Here is a 23,474-nt window from a genome sequence, read left to right as displayed (position 1 = left end):
TTTGGCTTTATAAAATTACAAAATTCTTCCATGCGATTACAGTACGCGTAAAAACAAAGTGGGGGGTTCACGACTTTATATAAAAAACGAAGAGAAATAAAAAATATCGCTTTATAAGTAATTGTGGTTAGGCTTCACATGCTGATATTTTTAATTTCTCTTCGTTTTTTATATAAAGTCGTGAACCCCCCGCTTTGTTTTTACGCGTACTGTAATTGCGTGGAAGAATTTTGTAATTTTATAAAGCCAAATTCAAATTGCTCACGATTAAAAAATCGAAAATTTCAAATATCAATATCTTTCTCATTAGACTTCTGACCCGAGTGTTTCAAGTATAAAAACGTTCTGCTATGCGGTCCGCAACTTATCCTGGTATTATTCTAGGCGTAAAAACTAATAAAAAGATTCAGCAGCGCAAAAACTATATTCGAGTGTGTCGGTAAAACAGATAGATGACTTTAGCATCCAGCAAATGTTTGCGACGACGGATGCGTTTGCAGACGCGTACATTATCATGAAACATAAGTTGAATTAACTCAACTAAGATACAAAATATATTCTACCATGCATTAAATTGTTTATTCCTTAGCATTCATATCAATAGTAATGTTTTAATTTGCACGATTTATATTGATAATATAACATATTTATGCAATATATTATGCATAAAATGTTTATGCAAATGCGATTTATTGAAAGCCATTGCAGTGAAACGGCACATGCTTTCAACTATACACTTCTTAAAGTATAGTTGAACGAAACTCGTGGGTGATTAAACCGCGTCGTAAATTCAGTAACGAACAAAGAGTTGCCACAACATGTTTGCTCACATGGTGAACAAAAGTCGCCGGTCGTCGTTACGAAGATTCTCACGAAGTAAGGTGCTCCAGCACCCCTTTATGGGCGCGACCAACGCGGGACCCCCTTCTTGACCGAGGCTAAGGGGCATCACTAATAAATTGGCATTGCACGCTATCTCGCCAGGTCCGTAAATGGGGTGCACCAAGAGAAGAGCGCACCGGCAAGAAAATTTACCGGACGGCCGGTTTCCGAAGCCGTTAAGGCTCGCAGCATCTGTACCTCGCTTCGCCCGGACTTTCTTCGGGGTCGACGAGCAACGAAGAAATGTCCGTTGTTATTAGAAATCCCGAGTTCTCTCGCTATCACTTCTTGCAGAAGCGAGAGTAATAATGATTTACACACGCGATGTCATCTCGCCTTGTTCAACAAGTTAAGCGTGAAATAATGAGAAAACGAGAGTACTCGTCACTTGTGGCGCGATGCAACAAATAGTGTGTTAAAGTTCGTGTTAAATATGCAAAAAAAATACATAAAATATTTTAGATTTGATGAAGAATATTTTGGCAACGAAAAAAAAAATTATAAAAGTGCAAATCATAGCTTTTCTTCCAAAAATACGCAAGTATAAATAGGTAAAATCCTAATAATTATATTTTTTACCTACACGAGATATTAGATGTAAGTACCCTCGGGTAGAATACTAAATATTGAAAATAAATTATTACACGCTAAGCCTACGAAAATCTATTTTCCAAAAGAAAAACGAGAAACCGCCTACAGGGCTTGCGTTATTAGACAAGTATTTGTCATCACGTATTAACGTTTCTCTTCATTGTCGTCCCACGCAAACAGAACAACCCACGATAGTCGAAGGGTGAAGAAACAGGGTAAAACGCAGAACAAAAGCGATTCTCTTGGAAGATAGGCGCCTCTCGACTCCCACGTGAGCAGACTTCAAAATGCGCCTACCACGAGTTGTCGCGATCGATCGGGATGACGTGAACGCAGTTGTAAACACTATTTTAATTAGACATTCGTGATTGGCATTCCGCTCGATGTAATTATCCGAGAATTGCATGTAATTTGAAAGCAAATTATTCACGAAGAGTACGCAGCGGATAAAACTTGTTACAAATGGAAAAATTAAGATAATTGAAAATACGGAGGAAATACCATGTTCACACTGCGAGTTATCAACTTTTTACGGCGTGATTACAGAGAACATATTAATTATTATACTATTACTTTAGGAATTGTCTTTATACGTTAATTCCAAGTTAATAAATAAAGCTATTATTTGTCCCACTCGAATCAAACACCAAGTATATCACGTATCTTATTACTTGTTTCTTAACAACTGTATCGTAATTATCAAGTAACGTTTTAATTTACGCGTATAAATGCATGACGAATTTATAGAGAGCCATTGCAGTAAAATAGAGCACATTCTGATGGTACTGATAGCAATGATAAGAGATCTATAGGAAACTTGTGGACGCGATATGTAATTAAGCAACTAGCGCCCGATATTATTCATTCAAGCTACGCTTAAAATAATTTGATAAACCAATCAATTAAATGTCGCTACGAATAAGCTGGCATAACGTGTTATCATCGATTGCACGGGAGAATATTGCGTGAAAAATGCGCTCGAGATATGTTATTAAATCAAACCGCTTATTGCTACCTTTCTTAGAAGCAGCGCGCTCGCAAAAATATTCGGGGAGTGTCTGACACGTAACATTTTTTGCCATTTAAATTCCCGCTCGGCATCAAACATGTTTCTCGCGTACTGGGTCACTAACATAATGCACAGTGACGGGAAATTGTGCGAGTATAAAATAAACTTTTCTTGAAATGTTAATTAGACGTTCGATTCACTTGACGAACTGCCGGCGCGAATAAAGCTGACTAATGTATACTAGCTGCGGGATATTTTCACGCCGTATAGCGTTATCTACGACATAATCTTGCACAGTAGCTAATAAAGCGTTCGAGAAATCTTGTAGCCTATTCAACTCGTTTTAAGGGGCAAAACTTTTACATTGGCACAATAACGCAATTTTACGACCAAAAGTGCAATCGTATTACAATATAAATTCAAAACGTAAACTAGAGAATGTTATACTATTTGTGTAGCGTAAAATTTGTTCGTTTATTGTAATGGAGCTTCATTCCAGAATTTGTTGTACACTAACGTTGCGTATTAATATTCAGCAATCGCGTGCGACAACTTATTTATTTCAACTACTCGTGAAAATTTCTCAAAGTTTGAGATCAAACGAGCGTATTTCCGCTCTCTCGATTCATAAGTACGGAGTATAAAATATAGTCGCGTTTACGTTCCACATATTTCTCTTCTCTTCTCCCTCTCTCTCTCTCTCTCTTTCTCTTTCTATGCAGCGGCTTTACTTATGACGGCCGTATTTTGATGATATGTCATGTCGCTGGCTACCACGTCTCGGTCCGATGCATCGGACTGTATGCACGAAACGAGCAGATTTATCGGAGAAGCCTTCCGTTACTACCACTAGAAGGTGGACGTATTAATTGCGGACGGATTTAAAGTAACGCGAGACGACTTAATCCGATTACGGGACTCGTGACGGCGAGACGAGGGATTCGTCGTCGCGATCTGAAATTCCTCCGTTAGATATAAAATTACCAAAGCCTAAACACGTCATGTGCAATCCCGCGTCTTTTTTCGACGATTGCATATCCAAACTGACACTTTCCAGATCTCTCCGAAGCAGCTGATCGCAGATGTCATCTGATATTATATATATATAACGTATAACGCGTTATTTGTGTCATTGTATATTATATCATTAAAGCCCGAATAATATAATAATGTAACGAAATAAATTAAAAATTAAACAATAATTTTTATAATTATTCGTGTTTTCCGTTGGCAACATTGCTTTTGTTCATCTCTTCGGTCAAATATAAATATTAATTTTGGCTCTCATTTTATGAGAGATCTGTAGTTCAAGAAAAAAAAAATAACAAAACTTTCTTTTTAGCACTTTCTCATACTTCTTCATTTACCCAATTTTGCTAATAATCGAGATATCATAAATTGAAATTGACATGGTAAGAGAATATATAATTTCCGCGAAGGGCTGCGTCTGGAAATCGAATTTTTACGTCGAGCAGCGTGAACGGAATCAAATTATAGGAAACGTCACCGAGGGAAACGATCATTTGACGAAGAGTGAAATTCGATTGCGCGTGTGTTAGAGAACTTAGCGAGGGTAGCTCGGCAAAATTGGATTCAGACATGTAAGTTGGTGCAGCGACCTCGGGAGACATTACGCCGGAGCAATTTATATAACCGAAGTAGCAATTTGACGGGGAAGTATATATCTGTATTACTTCATCGTGCATTGTGCCTTATCGCTCAATTGCAATCAGACAAATATAGCTGCAATTTCATTCGCTATTTAAAAACTCAATCGACTTATATTGCCACGTACGTTGTAGTTGGCGACAAGGGAATTCAAAAATTCGCGAATATGTCTGACATATATGGAATAAAAATTGCGATTTCAAATTTTGTGCCAATTATTTTGCGTGCTCATAAAAGTACTCCAAGTCGCGTATTAACTTTAAATAATGTACATAAAATTTTGTATGTATGGTTGTATTAACTGCAATCGAATAATTCCTTCAGACGATACGAACTTATGTATCAAACTACGTAACATAGAAGCTTCTTTCGCTTCTTGAAATAAGAAATCTCGCGAGAGCTCGCCTTCGGACTTGGCCGAGCGGGTAAGACCGACGCGACGAGCGGACACCGCGCGGTCTGCCACCAAGGATTCCACGTCCTGGTCTCTTGCCAATCTGATCTCGGTTTGGTCCAATGCTCCGCGACGTTTGCCAAAAGACATTCGTGCACGTGCAACGAATACGCGTGCGAGGACCGCTTTCGTCGCGCGTTAACGAGAAATCCCAAGTGCGCTGATGAAATTAGTCTGGATGCGAGACCGCGAGCTGGTATGAAAACACGATTCTCTTTTCACCAATCGTCTCATCGGAGTTACGCAAGGTTTTTTTTTAAATATAATTAACACATTCAAAATTATATATCATAATATTTATACGTAGGCACGTCAAATCCGTTCGTCATGGAAATTAACGATGACGACTATACAAAGGAAGTGACCAGAAATGAGATTCGTCCTACTACGACTCGTCGGTTGAATTGCAAAGTGGGCCAACGCTAGAGAGAAAAACTTGATTGTGAGCGTAACGTTAGAGAACACGATATTTAACTTATACTAATGTGCATAATACGGACGTAACATCTTCCGAGGCTCGTTATGAGTAGAATCGTCCCTCATTACTCGAGAAAGTTCGGGGAAACGTATTATCGGGGTGGTCCTGGGTGGTCCAAGGCCGTCGATTTTACGACTCGATTTGGTTTCTCAAAGAGAATTGCCCGGGCTTCTTTAAAAATGGGGTCAGCCGTGATGAGAGAGAGAGAGAGAAAGAGAGAAACCTCTCACAACAGGTTACATAAATTCTTTGTCCCCAAATACTTCATGTCTACGAAAATGCCTTCGTTATCACGGCACAGATTAAACTCATACTCCAGAAATGTGAGTTGTTTCCCTCCAGAATCTTTCCACGACTGAGTTACAAAGAATCCACAAGTGCAACTTATCGGAGAAAATATAAAGATTTAGATAAAAGTTTCTACTTTGAGACAAAGAGGGATATAAAAATCTCATCTATTCTCTGTCTGAGTAGATGGCAACATTACTCTGTGAACTTATTCATTAATACTATTGAAAAAATAAAATGAGATCCAAACGGTTGTAATACTTGAGAATCTCGCGAGTTTGTCGCAAATATGTATTGCGAGATATTTAAATGTTAAGTAAAAAACTATTTTGTAGGAGATATTTGCGCCAAACATTTAATGAACGAGGAAGAAACCTCGCACGCAACAAGCGCGATAATTGATCGGGGTCGATGAATCACGCCGAAGCCGCAATCCCTCCGCTCCACAAGCACCGCCGGTTAATCGGACCGGGTAATTCGATTTCGTGAGCAGTCGGATCAACAGTACGGTACGAGGCGAAAGCCCACCGAGTTTCAAGTTGCGGCCCTCGCTCCTCCTTGGTCGGGGGGGCCTCCTCTTTTTTTTCCCTACTGTGCTCTTCCCTCGGAACCGAGCCACGAATACTTGTACGTACGTCCGCCTCGATGCCGGGGAAGATGCCGAAAGTATGCAGGCATCGTGTACAATCTGTGCACGAGTAAATACCTGCTCCGGTATACCTGCGGCGCGACATAAACCAAGCCTCCATAAACGGTCCAGTGCTTACCGCATTTATTCTTTTCCGGCTGTGCACTCGCGAGGAGAGCCATGAGCCTCCTCGCCGGAAGAGGCGGGGGAAAGGAGAGAAGCGAAATGAAAAATCCACGTGCTTCCGATCATTAACCCTTCACACACGGGCTCTCACGTGCACCGCGACGATTCAAACGCATCCGTCTATATCCGTTTTTCCTCTTGCTCCCTCACGAAGCGCGACTTAAAAATAACCCGAAAGCGCGCGTCTCATGTGGTACAAGCTTAATTGCCGTAAAGTTGTCAGAGTGTAACGACGTGACGGGAAGTGATCACTTTAAATAAGTCAGGGTGGGCCCCGAGAAATTCATTATCTAAATGCAGAATCATTATTGACGGATCTCGAGCTACAAATACACTGTTAGAAGTAGATCTATCACACATGTGTGAATATTAACACGTCACACACTTGAAATGTGTGAATATTAATGCGTCACACATATTTAATGCATTATTTTTCAAACGTCATGCATTATCCTCTTAATATGCGCGTGTGAAATGCATTAGAGAATGTGTGGAAATCACACACTTCAATGTATGGATTTTATCAAACATCTAATAATGTTTGAAATAGTCAAATATCGTAATATTCACACATGTGTAATATTTCTATACGTTTGAATATAACACACTTTTGGAAAATTCACACACTGAGTATAGTAACGCACTTACTAGTCAGACACTGATCAGTCACATACTGCAACTACCCTAGACAACATCGTGCGAAATCAGTGCTCGTTGTAGATATCCTACCGTGTGTAATCCCATCCGTTTTGTGCTTCGGACGATCGTGAATAAAGTGCCTTCAAGTCTAGACTGTGTCCTATTGCTAACATCTCGGAAACCTCGTTCTTCCTCTTTATTTCTGATTCATGTTCTTTCCGCTAACCTCCCTTACCTCCTAAAACCTAAATTTCCCTAACCTAACCTAACCTCCCACTTGAATCGCATCATATAATGTAATAAGTTGTTTTAAACGGCAAGAAACGTGTAAAAAGTGCTTTCACCAAATTACATTTGTGTATAATAGTAAAACACTTGGATTTGCAATGTAGTGCAATCTTTTTTACACATTTATTGGCACCTTGAAAATTACACTCCTAAATAAGTGATACACCTCCATTTGTGTGAAAAGTCACACACGCCAATAAAATCAAACATCCATTCGTGCATGAAAAAAGTCACACACTTACAGACGTCTTGAAACGGCGGACACACATCACATGCGATAAAGTGTGTGATATTCACACACTGCTTCTAACAGTGTATCGCATATCCGGCGCTCCAAATTAACACTCGTCCCGCTACACCTCTGACGTTGTAATAATAATTGTTTCCAATCACGAACTCCCGACGCGCTCAATCGATTCCCGATAATTTCGCGATTAAGAGAACGCGCCGCGCACGAGGAGCGTAGAGTGAATGCGAGTAATCCGAGGATGCAAATGATCCTCATATTTCCCTCCGACGTCATCTCGCCTCTTCAATATAATTACGAGTAATTAAATTTCACCATGTAATTGACACGCTTTCGGTACGAGGTACAGAAGCAAGAAATTCATTCGATTTATCACCGGCGCGGTATTCTCGTTTTCCATTCTCGCCGTCTTCGAGTCACGATGGCGAATTATGACCCTTGATCCCTTTTATAACGGGATGTACTGCAAATATTTTTCCAAATATGGCGCTACATCACGTTTCGATCATCAATAGTACCACGAGGAAATATTTTCTAATACTGCTTCACGGGAGGCATACTTCAATATGATCGAATAATTTCGCTCGCGCAATCACGATTCTGGATATAACAATCTTGATCGAGGAAAGAGAGGAAATTGGTATTTAAATAGTATCGCGCTACAAATCTTCGGCAAAAGTTGCGCAACCCTTCAATTCGCTCGAACTTCGGCCGAAGAGCAGGACAAGACCGGATTGATTTATCGTCAGTTCCTTTTATACCTCGATTTTCTCACATTTCGTTCCGGCTCGACCGGTCACGACGTGCCATCGTCGCGTTCGAGTGTTGGCTCATAAGTTTCCATCAGCGACGACTGGCGTCATGGTCGGGAGCCTTAAAATATTTCGCACACCTGTGAGTCGACGTAAAAGTTGATTTTCCTCTTTTACCCAAGCACTTTTGACAGAGCAACCATCCATCTTTTTTCAACGAGCGTAAACGGAGATGTAAATTCTCCACGCATACAGATAACTTTAAACGTTATACACAGCAAGTTCGCAGATCGCAGATAATGTATCAACGAAACCGGGAACCGCGTAACATTTTTAAGAGAAAACAAATCAATGTTTAATTAAATTATGTTCTTGTTTAGCCCGCTTTCGAAAGGCGCGCGAAGGTGCGCACGTCCTTTCGCCGCGGACCTTCCCAGGCAGCCCACCAATAACATCGCAATAAAGTAAGATTCGCGGAGCGATAAACAAAATGTCGCTTTAAATTTCGTTCCGCTTCTTGACTTAACGAAAGCCAATTTCCGATATAAGCGCGATCCGCGTGCGTGTCTTCTCGCCTCGCGCGATCCTTTTTATTGCGTGCGCGTGAACCCGCATAAGATAACGTCCCGTAAAACTTTCGCTTCGTCATAAATAAAATGACGTTTTAATTATCGGCCGGTTTCGCGAATCAAAGAAAAGCAATTTGCGCGCGAAGACACGAGTGCGAATATCGTCGTGTGCCACGGTGTCTTGTTGCTAAGGAAGTCTTCAATAAGGCTGAGGGCAATATCATCGCGCCCCGAAATATCTTAATAACCAGGCCCCTGTCGGTCCGAACGCGGCCCTGGATGATAATTCACGCTATTCACTCGGCAGGTAAGCTGTTCTTACAGAGTAGTAAGAAAAAAGCATGAAAGCAAGAAAAGAGACCAATCTTACGTCCGGCATATTAATCGATCGCGTGTGTGCGTATATTTATACGTTACCGAATCGAGCATTGCTGAGAGGACAATACAGATAAATCAATTCTAAATTGAAAAAAAAGAAGTTGTAGAAGACGCCAGAAAAAGAATTGGGAAGATTTTCAATTTTATTCAAATCTCAAATTAAATTTTCAATTCTAATTAGCAGAAAATGATAATAAATTAATTATTGAAAAGTTACTTAAAAAATATTACGTTTGAGTGAAAAAGCCAGAGAGAGAGAGAGAGAGAGGGTCGTTTCTTAGTATATGATACTATCTAAATGGCGTCATACAATCACCCATTTCGATTACGATCTGTTATCGGTTTATATGGCGCGCTTTGATTTATTTCTTTTAATTGACGACCGTGGATCGATGATACGATTATCGTTCCGAGGCTGGCATCGCGGAGGGGCCTGGTTTTAATCGCTTCACCCTGTAACGCGGACGATCAACGGTCTGCTGTGCGAGCAGAAGGCAAAAAGATGGCTGGCCGTGGATCCGTTGTGCGTAAGAGCCGCGCGCCGCGGCCTGTAATTATCGCCACTGGCCGTGGGAATTGAATTACGAGGTAAATTCGTGACGTGCCACAACGGTAGCTGTTCCGACAAAAGGCACGAAACCGTTCGACGACCACCATCTCCAGCATATACTCGACGATTTCGATCGAGACTATCATGATTCACGATGATTTGTATATTCTCATTATAGATATCTATATAAAGACACACTAATCTCTTTATCCTCCGTTTCTCTCAGTGATTCTATTGCAGGCTCTATCAGAAGAGATAGACAATTTCATCAGAAAGAGAATTTGGATTTAGAAAATTATTCGATATTAACCAAATGTGGCGCAAATTTTTAAGAGAAAAAAGTTTACGGTTCCATCGCTCTTCACGTTTTTATGGATGCGAAGAAATTGGCACGGTACATCATGCGGGATACCACGTTGCTTAATTTAAAAGCGTCTCGATCCATAACGATCCAATAACGCACAATGTTGCGCGCACGGTCATAAAATCCGGGTAAAAAGGCACGGTTGTGTAGCTATGTATACATCATCCGCAATCCCGCAAGGTCCGGGCCATGAATAGGAAAAAGGAACAAGCCCGCCTTCGGACGAGAAGAGCGATCTTCCACCCTACGAGGTATTATTTTCGTGACTTCGTCCGTCTCTCACTTTCTTCCTTCCCTCTCTTCCCCTCGTTCCAGTCCCGTCCGCCCCAGGAAGATGATTCATTCACCCGGCCAAAGGAGAAGACAGCGCGCGCGCAGGTTCGAGGACCTCGAACAAGCGTTCGAGGAACGACGGCGACTCCACTCGTTAATCCGTGAACAATGAAGGATTCGAAGCTTCAGTCGTTCGACACGAGTACCATTCGCTGCCCCTTTTCACGTTCGATACCTCATCGCAGGGTTAGAGGTGGCGTCGATCTACGACGGGCGATAACTTGTTCGTTTCGTCCCGACGCCATACGAGGGAGGCGGTTTGACGCGCGGTCTGATCCTTCCGTGATCCTTCGACAGGATAACTTCTCCTTTTGGTGATCCACGCGAGTGGTATAGCATGCGATATCATAAATTCACGCTGATTCTGTGACGTAACTTTCGAGATGTATTGTTAAAATGTTACGTCGGTTCAAATTGATGCAAATTATTTAACATTGCAGTGAATATTGAGAAATGTTCTATCATCGGACCACAATTCCCGAGCTTTCTATCAATTTTTATAATTTGCTCAATTGTTACTGGAAACATTTCAGCGATCACTAACGTCCGTATAATTCATCTATTATCCTATATTATCGTACATTGCAATATACACATGAACGCGATAATATACCAATTAACGTATACATGAACATTGCCAAATATATGAAATATATTTTCTCCTTCGAGAACACTAATAAATTTTCTACAACGGCGGGGATTGTAACTCTTATTAAATTTTTAAGAATTATTAATCGCGCTCAGGCCGTTATGGAAGATACTTCATTAACTATCGTACCTTCCCGCATAATGGATTTTCTGTTTTCGCATGCAAAATATATTAAATGCATTTTCAAGATTCCATTAGGTATACTAATGAATTTCATACGACCACGGTCAGTCACCATCCCAGCTCCTCCTCTTGCGCCGCGAGGAAAGGCAACACATGTCGGCAAAAAAGACGCACACGAGTCGCGGCGGCGATCGCTCCCTTCTCAATGTTTGATGATCATTTGTAGCCGTCTACTAATTATTGCGCAACGCGCTCTCGGCCCTCTCACCGTGTACAGCGAGATAAAGGTTGTCCATCAGGCGGCCTTTTTAGGCACAGACAAATTAATTTATTCCACCGTGTACGCCTTCGCGTGGGAGGCGGGGCTAATCCTGACGCTCGGTTGTGCCAATCAGTAGCGCAAACAGAAGTTACACGTGAGACGAGTTAACGGCAATCAATGCGTGAAAACTTTTTTCTTAGCATATCAGGATGTGAATTTCAACTTTTCTACAAGTTTACACTTTGCGAAAAAACTTCCCTTTTAAGTTATTGCAATAGTAATACACAAAAACAGATGATTAACACCATCGTCTTCTTTTTCAAAAGATTTCAGCCTAACAAGTACTGATTAATATTATTGATATAATATTTAAATTAGTGCTAACAGAATTAGCCCCAAAATCCTCATTAAAATTTAAAAAAGTTTCTTAATAAAATTACTCGTATTATTATAATTCTAAAGAGATACTAAGCACAAAAGTAGAGATCGTAAAGTGAAGATTAACCGTCATTTTCAGGTTGTTACAATTTTGTGCTGAAAAGGATATCTTTCTTTCGACTTAGGTGGCTTGCATAGCTACAAAGGTAATAACAACAAAAACCGGTGTATCGTATCGATCTAACATCGGTTCGCGCGATTAAAGAAACAATCATGAGCAGCGCCGGACGGTCATAAAATTAATAAGCGCAATGAACGTTAACGAGGACCATAAATATATTCCCTCGCGTCCTGCTTATTCGCCGATTAACATAATCATTCCCGATATTCACGGACCGTAATTTAAAAATGTCGCAATGAATCGCAAGCAATCTTCTCTTCACAAAAAAACACAACGCAAAGGTACTACAGGATTATTACCCGGAGAGAAACACCTCGGGCTGCAGATCCTAAATCTCATGCTGCCAAGAAGCAATGCGCATTGTTAAGATTATTCTTCCAGAATAATCTTAATTATGCTTCATTTCAGAATACTGACTTTCTTATTGTGTATTACGAGATTATATAATCGATCATGTGACAGCTAATTAAAATAAAATAAAAATTCAATTTGATTAATATTAAAGCTGTACTTTTCTTATTGCACATATTCCACTAATTAATTAATTAAGTACTGATATAACGAACATTACATGTAATGTAAATTCTCCTAGCAAACAAATTAGAAGATATTCATAATACAAACATATTATTAAAAAAAGATTTTGCCGTTTTTTTCTCGTCAAAGGTGTTTATTTTTCAGGAGATAAGAACTCGATTGCACGTATTATCCGTCGTTCAATCAAATCTTTGAATTATGGACTATTATAAGAGAATCGGCCCTTGTAAACGATACACCCACGACGCCATCACACGCGAAAGATATCCCGAACGGGTAGAAAGAATTAGGCTCGCAATCAGCGTCCAATTAAGGGCCAAGGTTGCGGCCCACCAACTTCGCGTCGCTTAATTATACAGCAAGATTTCGCCTATCTTAACGTGTTCATTATTATATGGTACCAGTTGTACGGGCGTATTAACGTATCAATTTTGCTCAGGGACAGCCCGCGGCTGTCGTATCCCGTGGGAGGATCAATTAGCGAACCGCGCTCACGTGTCCGCCAACAGAACATCTGCGATATTTTATTACTCTCGGTATAAGATTTCTTTTAAAGACACACGTTCCAAACGGTCTAGATATTTATGCACTATTTTATCTATTCTGTATATATCATAATTTCGTCATAAAATTATAATACGAAATTTGAAAAATTCCAACAATGGCTAACTTTTTATTAATTAAATAGTACTTCGTGCAAAATTAATTTTCTTTTACGTTTCTCATTTTTTTTAATATGTCGGTAATAAGTGAATGCCATTTATGTTATTTAATATTTACTTTTGCACTCTTAAAAACTTTCATAATATTCAAAGATGTTTAATTTTCTAATTGAAAAATCACGGTTGCAAATATAATTCTTTCGGGGCATTTAATTAACGACGATGTATTTTAATGCACTTTGACGAGTTTCTATATATAGGAATTTCTTCTCATAAAAATTTAGTTCACTCTTGTCTATCGCGTCGGCACTTGATTCTGAGGATCCATTTCGCGGTACTTTCGAGCGTCCTCATTACTAACGGTCTCTCAAAAAAAAGGGCTGTCGTGCTCGTTAAAACGTTTTTCTTAGCCGCCACTCACAATTTGTTAAAGGCCGAAGAGCTACATGGCGCATACCTGCGAGCCGGCACGTAAATTTCCGGAAAGGGATCCTCTACAGCTTCTCTATCTTCTTCATCTTGCCCATACACGTCTTTCTCCGTCTTACTTTGCACAAATCGGCTTCGACTCTCTCGTTTCTTGTATCTTTCTCTTTCTCTGTCCATTTCACCATTGTCGGCAAACGATATAAATCGACATCAAAGAGCATAATACAAGAAACGAGCATCTAACGAGAGGACAAAAGTCGTTTTACGATTTTTCGAAGGACGAGGACAAAAGGGCCTTTAATGCGATATAATGCGTCATGGAAAAAAAAGAGATGCATCCAGAAAACGAAGTGAAAGAAAGATCAGATGTGAATATAAAGCATCGCGAAGCGCTCGCTTAAAAGGTTGTTTCACTCATCCCTTTAAAGTCATTCAAATCGCAAGTTTATGTTTAGCGTTGTCACGTGCAAATCTCGGTGAAAAAATGGATAAAATATTTTCCGGACTATGTTCATCGCTTAAGCCTACCTGCTTGAGGTCCAGGAGGATCGTCACATAGTCGTAGTGGTCGCCTCTGGCTAACGTGGGGCTCTGCCACCATTTACCGGGACTCGAGTCGAGGATATTGCTGATGTTATGCCTCTTGCCGGGATCCGGACTCCTGGAGTCGCAGACGGCGCATCTCGACGATTCTGAGGGCTTGCAAAAAGTCTCTGGGCCCTCCTCACCGCACGTCGCGTTTACATAAATGTCTGCTTTCGCGGCGACATTGAACGTGGACGGAAAGAGGCCGCTATTTTTCAAGCTCTTACTCAGGCTGTACGGACCTCTCTGATTGTGAGCTGAAATCAAAACGGAGAATTCCCGTCAGGTTAAAATACAAAAGAAAAATTATACAGCACATAATAAGAGATACAACTATTAAATCTTTCTATATCTAAATATCGTAATATTTTTTATTTTACCCTATCAGTCTGTACATGTAAGTTTTACACAGACAAATTACGAGACTTTTAACAATGTTATAAACGTCATTATAATTTATTGCCGATATAAAACTGAGGCAACGTGGACTTTCTAAAGGTTCTGTTGAGTCTGTCATCATCTAAACTACTGTCAAGATTCCGAAATAGAGTCCGCGCGTCGTTAAAACTTTGTTCTAGCCGTTAATCCCTTTTTAGTTTTGTTTTATGAGACTACTGGTGCTTTCATTGATGAATCATACATTGATACATAGCGTCGATAAATCATCGTGAGTCTCAGTGCCTAGCTATGTTTATTCCACAAGCGTCTGCTTGTGAGGTCGGAGGTGTACATTAGCGTCTCGTAAATTCGTTTGATGCGGAAAATACGCGAACGAAAAGCTAATTTTACATTGCAAGTCTTCTTTCTCAGATTTTTTATTATTGGATAAAGTAGAAAAAATCTATAATAATTAGCAAACTTTCCACAATGCTAATTAAATAAAGCATTGCAAGATTATCCTAATTATCCAATATTGTCCTAATTAAAAATACTTCCTTAATAGGTTACAATATTTTACATGTGTCTTTATATTTAATGGTTAATTAATTTTATATAAGAAACGCTTCTTATTATACATTTATCCGCCGCGGTGTTCGGGATGTATGCAAGCTCCGTTCGATCAGAGACGTCAATTACTACGTAGGTACTACAACGCGCGCGTGTAATTACATTCGGACGAATGTCAGTTGTAATTACAATACACCAGAAAAAGTCGCTGTTTTTCGTGTACGGGAGACGTAGGTCGGCTCAACATCTCCGGCTGGGAAAACCGCGTGAGTGGAGACAAAAAAGAAAAAAGGAATAAAAGCAAAAGGAAACGTGTAATCGAGGCGACGTGCCCCGATCCCGTCATTTTCTGCTAGGCAATGCATCCATCAACAGGTTTTGACAGAACGCAACGCGAAACCAGTTGCGGAGCAGCGTGGAGATGCAGCGCGAAGATGCAGCGAACAGGTTCGTCGTTGCGCCGGTTTCCCGGGTAACACCTGAACGGGTTACCCGCGTGTACATCGTACGACACGTGAAGAAACGTGACGAGCTATCCCCAGGAGAAAGACAGAGAGAGAGAGAGAGAGAAAGAGAGAGAATAGCGCGCTGAGAGATAAAAGACACTTTGCGCCGCGCCGCACCAGTGATAATGAATTGATCATCGTTCGCATCGTGGAAATTGCAACGGAAGAAGCAATCGGTTGGGGTTCTTTTTTCCGACACGACTCGAGAATTGATTAGCGGTTGACAGAACTTTAATAACTCGTCGTACGTTTTACTCGCCTTCGGATTGACGACATGCGTAAATTGTCTCTAATCCTAAGCTCGTTATTACTTACGCAGGAAACGTCGATGCTAATGCATGTCATCTCCTGTCTGACATCATCATTTTGAACTTTTCAATAAAATGAATATCAAGGATTCTTTAGTAATACGAGTGGGATCTAGATTTTCGTCGGAGATTTGAAATGTATGTTAAAAATTATGCGCTGTACCCTGCCAAAAGTCGCTGTTATTAGTCAGTGTTATGTTGCGGGTGTACGATTCATGATCCATCACACTTGATTAATGTTCGCTTCATGCGGATTACACGCCGCCACGTGAGCGCATGGCGAGAAATAACGATCCTTCGGTATCGCTCATTTAAACAATATTTAATAACAGCCCTGCTAGAGCTCACTGTCGATATAGCGGGAGAAAGATAGTTAACGACGCTACGCAAAACGTGCTAATCAGATTATACTAATCGCGCTGCAATATTTCACGCCGCTAACGAGCCTCTTGCCATTTTCCCCGATTAATTCGGTTCTTTTTCTGAATACACGTTTTGTAGTATTAATGCGTGAGAAAGACAGACCCGTCTTTGATATATTTATGTACTACTACTTGTAAAGCAAGAAACTTAAAAAAAAAAAGCTCATTTGCTGAGAGATTTGAATTTGTAGTTAAATTATTAATTTAAACATAATTTTTTTAAAACTTTGCTTGAGATTACTTTTGAAATTAATCGGTACTCTTTGTACACAAAAGCGACGTACGCAAATGTTACGCGAAAGCATCCCACGCGAAGCATTCATCTCACCAGAAAATCCCTAATAAAACAAATGCCCGCCACGTAAAAGGCGAAGCCTTCGCTCGCTGTTCTGGGTCCGGTGACGAATCTGTACAAGTCCCACTAAGCCCCCATGCGCGCTCACGTAGCTCCCTATTTCAAGAACAACGTGGCAGAAATCTCCCGGACGTGCTGCTTGCACCAAACTGCGCGCATTATGCGCGCGTAGAAAGAAAGCAACTGGGCGTTCGTCGGAGAACGAGCGGACGCGCATTGTGCGGTTACTAAGTGATGTTGGCACCTCGTTTTCCAAAACCGAAGGTTTTATTAACAGTTAATAAAACTTGCAATTTTTGAAAATAAGGCGCCAAGTTTCACAGTGGCCATTGTGCGCGTGTCAAGCTATAGTCTACCAAACCGCTCCTGTTCCTTTTACGACTAGAGTATCGTTTGAATAGGAAAGCGACAACAATGTTACCTTCTGTTATTATCTAATAGCGTGCGAACATTCCTTTCATTGTTAAATAAACGAATCAACATTTTATGATACAAATATTGTGCCAAATAATGTGCCAAAAAAGGAAGAAATTATCTGCACACTATTGAATAAACATCAATTAAAATCATCACCTTCATACTCAAACATAATAATTTTATATTAGAGAAAGCTCTCGTACTCGCAACAATTTCACATTCTTATGGAAATTCGACGAACGATTTAAATCCAACCGATCGAGTTCAAGGTAACGCACCATCTGTCCCGTCCTTGGAGCATCCATCTATTATCGTGAATCACGATCGCCTCTCCCCGCCTCACCGATTGCACCCCCGATGCACCTTGCAGCTACTACCGTAACGATCGCTCTGGGAATTCCAAAGAGGCGCGTTCGACGCGCTGGAAACGCTCGATGCATTTCCGACGCATAGCAAACGCGTGAAACATTGAACGCGGGCGTGGTTCGCGTTGACACGGGATAGGAGACGTGAGTGATCAGGAAATTGGCAGAGGCTTGGTTCGAGAACATTTACTACACAGTCATTTGTCGTGAGCGATGTATCCTTCCGTTCATGAATTGGCCTGTCCACCAATGTTTCAAGACACGCGCGTCCCACGATCAGATTATTCAGCTCAAGCGAAACGCAACCATTATTTGCAATGACGTAGAGATAATTGCAAATGTGCGAAAGGATGTAAAAATATTAGAATAAAAAGCTGAAAAGTACTACAGCGCATATAAAAATATTAGAAAGTGGTAAATACTACTATATGTTCGGAACAGCATTATCAGTCCGTTGCATTTCCATTTTTCTAAATAATTTACCACGTCGAAATCAATCCATCCGAATTCTATAATTAGCCATCTATAATTAGCATCCACTTAAGTATGTTTACTATAAAAATATATTCAAGCTGAAAAGATGTGTCTTGTTACCGGCTTCCGTGCTTAGGCGAGCACTCTGCGCTTAGTGCATCGCGCTTTCTCCTCCCTCGTATCTAACTATATACTCCACTTTCTCACATGTACATACTCTCTTCTTATAATAGTCGCAACATGGCAAGGGGGAGGATCACGTGCACGGCGATTCCAGAAAAGGAGCAGAGACTACGGCATTGTGTCATGTCTGCGCACGAAATCGGAGTCTCCTCTCCTGCTTCGTGCTCCTCTCTTCCTCTGCTTCTCTCGTACTGCCGTGGAGCGACTTAAACCTGCTACGAGTGACTGATGACGACAGAAATAACCCCTGTTCCGTCTTTCCGCCGACCGGTCAACCGGCCGGCCGGCGTGGCACGACGCACGTGTCCACGTGCGTGTGCAGTAAACCTACGCAACGTCGCGTCGCGCGAGAGAGGAGACTGCGATTCGCGTGATTCGCATGCGAGCAACGCCAAGAGATATACCGAGTACGGAGAGAACGAGGCGGTGCCGGTGCATCGCTACACGCTCGATGGAGCTTGCGTCGTCGCGATAGACTTCTGGTAATTACGGCGAAGAGATAGCCGTTATTATTAAGATCATGTCGTCGAAACCCTACCTGCTCAACGCCTTTACGATTTGCTCAACGAGACGGATGCGGAATAGAAAAATGTCGGAAGGCATATTAAAATTGACAAACGGATCCTAAAAGAACGAAGACAAAAGGACTTTCAAACCTTATTCTTACAACATAGCCAATATTATATTCAAACTAACAAGAATAGTCTTCATGTCGCCAGCAGTAATTAAGAACTTCAGCGTTTTTATTGACCATATCTGGCATTTTTAATAATACAGAAAAATTATGCGACAAATATTACCTCAGCCAGAGTTTGAATCTGGACTTCCCTACTCTCTAGGCGGGCGTCTCCTGCTTCGTGCGGGTGAGGTAATATTGGCTGAGGTACTATTTTTCGCAATAAATTTTCTGTCTTATTAAAAATGCCAGATATAGTCAATAAATACACTAAAGTTATTATATATAAACTCTGACAAAATTTATGCCGTACGTGTTCAGTTATTCATTGTGCTTTCTCTAGCAGAAATAAATCTTCTCAACGGTACGTATGGCTCGTCGAAGAGTCTAATCGTACAAATGGAGCGCCGAATTACGTCGAAAAATAATGACGGCAATACGGTTATTTGTTCCCGTTCCGGTTCGTTACACGCGTTACACAGCTCATTGGCCAGCAAAAAGCAACTCTTTTCTCTCGGGAATCAAATGAGACTCGCTTAAACCATTCTTCCCTAGGAAGAACTTTTTGTTCCGTTAATAGGCGCATCGTGTCCTCTCGAAGAAATCGAGGGGCCGCACTTAAGAGTTCCATTTCCTCTCACGTTCACGATAACGTGTTTACAAAATATCCCGATGTAGTTTGGTTCACATGCAACTGGGCCGTGCCAGGAACGCGCTTGGTGGTCCTTATGACTAATAGTTTAGCCAGCTACGGCTTGTTTCACCCGTGTTTCGAGGATCGCATCCTCTCGTGAGCACCAAAGAAAAATATGTACCCACGAAGCGAGCCACTGACTTGATTCAAGTCCCTTGCCTCGGTGACGTAAGATAAAGTGACTTGGGCTTCTCGGACGGCTTTCAAAGAGTTTTTTTATGATTACAGTAATTAATCATGGATTGTTACACGTGATTCCGGGTTAAAGAGCGTAAATTAATTATTCTAATGATACCGAGACGAAAAAAAGTAAAATTACTAGCGATAACACATTCCGTTTTAATTGGACTAATTGACAATTATTAGCGATAAAATGTTATTTCAACAAACAATAAATTAAGTGTGTTTAATTAATTGCATAGATATAACTATTTTCAATTTTTTAGGTGAACAGCTGAATGAATTTCTTCTATTTTTAATGAAGGAAATGTGCACGCGCACCAACATCACATTTTCACAGCCATTAAGATGTGCGTAGTAAATCGCGTAATCATTGGCGATAACAACGATGAAATAGTGCGAGGTAGCAGATACATTCGTTTCGCCGGCGGGCTACAAATCAAGAACGGATACCGGTATCGGAACAGGTATCGATAATGAAATATTGGCTCGGGCATGGAATCGGGGCGGGCCTACAGTTTATTGTTGCGTCATTCGTCGTCGTAAAACCCACTCACTTTTAGGGATCGACGCGTCAAGTGTATGTAGCTACGTGAATGGAAATCGCGACGGTCCTGCTGGCCGACACGTGCAATGAGTTAGCACCTGACGCGGCGAAGAATCCGGATGCCCAACAATAATTATAATAAATTATCGAGCGTGTCGTATCTGTGAGGAGAACGTGTCGCTTTACATCTCCATTAACATATCGGGCGTGTAAAACGCGGCTCGAGCGCGTCTGCCGGCCGATGGGTGGAAAGTGAGAAAGCGGTAGTCGCGTAAGCGTCGAAGTTTCAGGAATGCTACTTTAACTGTTCTTTCTTCAATAGGTCTAATGTCAATATATGTGTTCAGGCATTCCTGGGGGACGAGGATTTTCTGAGGAAGAAAAACCTAGCACTTACGATCCCGAGAGGTACGGGCCCGGAAACCGTAGATAGAATAGACCCTTAAAGGATCCCTTGTGATTCTGAGATTCGGTCTCGGGCGTAGCACGTGCACCATTGTGCAATTGTGCTGAATTTCGGGATTTCTATCGCTTCATTCTCGGGTCTTCTTTGACGACCGCGAGACTGCCAGCCAGGAAGGAGCACCGCGCGCTTCCCAGACGGCCGGTGTATTTTTGTAGACATCCTATTGAGACAGTGAAAAGAAGTGCCCGCGACCGGCACTTCAGACTGTCCAAGTCAATTTTCTTCGTGTGGAGTACAGGCTAGAGCTGTGTACTGTTATCGAGCTGAAGTACGCCTGTGTACGCGGTAAGATATCCCGACATTTCTTAATGCTGTATGCACGGACATTTACGAGCGTTTATAAGCTATCTCATACATCTGACTACTTGCGCTACCACTTAGTAATAAATTGAAAGCTGCCACATCGTGGAAAGCTCGAATTCTTTAATATGAAATATTTTGAGAGTCATCAGAAGTCTTTCTTGTGTTTGCAAAACTAATAACTTTTACGTCCGAAAATTTTAATTTCACCGTTTCGATTTTATAGTCGGAAAAAATTACGTGTTGCAATTAAATGTCATTGAAAATTAATTAATTACAATCAGTCTTCAACTTGACAAAGATTGATAATATGAGAGAACTATTGTTCCTCTGTGGAACTTTATTTGCTCTTGAAAGCTCAAAGATATCGAGACTGCAAAGTGAATTTATTAACCAGACTTTGACGACAGTCCAGTCTCTCTGATCTTCGAGCCTGTCATCGCTGTCATTAATACGGTCGGGAAGAATCACGAGCGTAAGTCGTGATGTATCCTCGATACATCGCGTTTTCAACCTGATTTATACGCGCGAATACTCGAATACTTATAATACTTAAAATACTCGAATAGTTTGAGCGCCGCGAGAAATCGATTAATCGATCCGGGTATTCGTGTAAGTGGCGTCCCGCGGCGAATATCGGGCCGAAAACGAAAACCTGTCGGTGCAGCCATAATTGATGCCGATCGCCATGCGGCTCAATCGATTAATCAGACTCGCTCACTGTGGGATTAACGAGGTGCAATATTAATGGTCACGGTACTCGAACGCGCCAGTCAAGAATTCGATGTGATACAACGCCGGGATAAGAGAAGGATTAACAGAAACGGCGTTTAGCACTCGGCGGTAAACTCGCAATTAAACGTTCCGTTCGATCTGCCTTAACGTGTGTTGAACTCGCTAAGATTGCCGCGTCACATTTTGATTTGCGGAATTGTAATCAAAGCCTAAAATCCGAATCGCGTGACTTAAAAATCTTCAGCTTCCTGAAGTTACGTGACTTTCAATATCCAGAACGTCAAATAAGCTTTACATATACGCATGTAAAACCATGAATGCTTATACTCTGTTATACTAAATTAATCTATTCATGCGAAAGTGCATTCGCATGCTCGATTCAACGAGAGCTACGCGATCGCGTGATAGGGTGATTTCATATCGTGTACGAGTACTTTTTACGAGCAGCCTGTTCACAGAACAATTACGAATACAAGAAAGAATGCAAATAGTACAATGAGAGGATGCAAGTAGCGAACTACTGTAATAGGCGCGCGTACACGCGGTAACAATTCTTTGTTTACACACGTCCGGTGCACCTGGCGCGGTAAACGTCAAAGCGGGCTGCAATTGCGGATACGGTAAATGCAGCGTCCCGCGAACAGCCGGGCCGCGCGAGTCGCTTTCGTGGCGCGTGCAATTTAAATGCCTGAGTGGCGGGCGGCGTGCAACCACGTGGCCGCCGCCGCCGCCGCCGCGTCCGATAATGAACTCGAAACGGTGTAATTGTCTCGCGTAAAGAGTATCCCTATGCCGATGATAACAATGGTGACTGTGAGTCGCCCTACGACAATCGTTTCCCGACCTACCCTTCTCTCATTATGCGCGCACTTGACAATGGCGCACTTACAAATTAGCACAATATCCCGTAATTAGGGTAAAGGCGGGTATTATGGCCATAGTTTTGATTTGAGGTCATAATTTTCAAACCGCTGGTTTTTTTATTTTGTAACTTTCTGAAATTCTAGTGTATTTAATAAGCTTTGATGACAAAATATTTTCATCAATAAAAATCTATCCATATTCGAAGAAAAAAAAAGAATCTGAAAGTATGCGTTTTGGCCATATTAAACGTGGGGTGGATAATATGGCCAACTATAAAAAAAGTGTACAAAACAGTAATATTTTGCAAAAGTCATGAGGTATTTACTTTAATCGTAAAGTATTACTTTAATCGTACAGAACATAAACTTTGAAATATTTTAAACATACGAGTACACATTTAAGAAATGTGTATGTGTATGTCCACTCTCTCTACGTAACGCCGTGCTCTCACAATTTATTAATAAATTGTGAGAAATAACTTTTCTTTCTTCGCTGTTATCACTCTCAGCACTGGCGTACTCTACACTCTGTTGTACTCGCTGGCCATATTAGCTACCTTTGTCGCTGGCCATATTAGCCGCCGAGCATACATTTAATAATGTGCATTATAATTATCAAAATAATGGGCAAAGCACGATAAATTTATTATAGAAATATAGCCAAGGTTCAGGTTTTGAAATGTGTAATGAGAAAAGCCAAAATTATTTTGTTTTAATTTGAAAATCTTACTTAGTTGGAAGTGCCATGTCTCACTTTGACGTGTATATTTTGATGGTTATGGAGAACAATGAAGCACCAAACCACAAATAACAACAAAATAGAGAGATTTTTGTTACCAAACTTCAAGAATAGCTACAATAATTGGTTTTTATACATTATCGATGTTTATCAATGTTTAGAATATTTAATACGGGCGTTGTGGCC

The 23,474-nt window shown here is 41.1% G+C and overlaps 1 protein-coding gene across 1 annotated transcript in view; it reads right to left on the bottom strand.

Moving 5' to 3' along the window:
- LOC105562920 (laminin subunit alpha-1-like) overlaps positions 1 to 23,474 on the bottom strand; it is a 64,161-nt gene that overhangs the window by 20,350 nt on the left and 20,337 nt on the right. Inside the window, exon 2 of the mRNA XM_012014094.1 lies at positions 14,054 to 14,367. Coding sequence (XP_011869484.1) covers positions 14,054 to 14,367 — 314 coding nt within the window. The remainder of the gene's footprint in view (positions 1 to 14,053; positions 14,368 to 23,474) is intronic.

Source organism: Vollenhovia emeryi, unplaced genomic scaffold (assembly GCF_000949405.1).
Source record: "Vollenhovia emeryi isolate VEMERY1.0 unplaced genomic scaffold, V.emery_V1.0 DF939182.1, whole genome shotgun sequence".
NCBI classification, from domain to species: Eukaryota; Metazoa; Arthropoda; class Insecta; order Hymenoptera; family Formicidae; genus Vollenhovia; species Vollenhovia emeryi.
The sequence above is the reverse complement of the archived record's forward strand: the minus strand, read 5'-3'. Positions and strand labels throughout refer to the sequence as shown.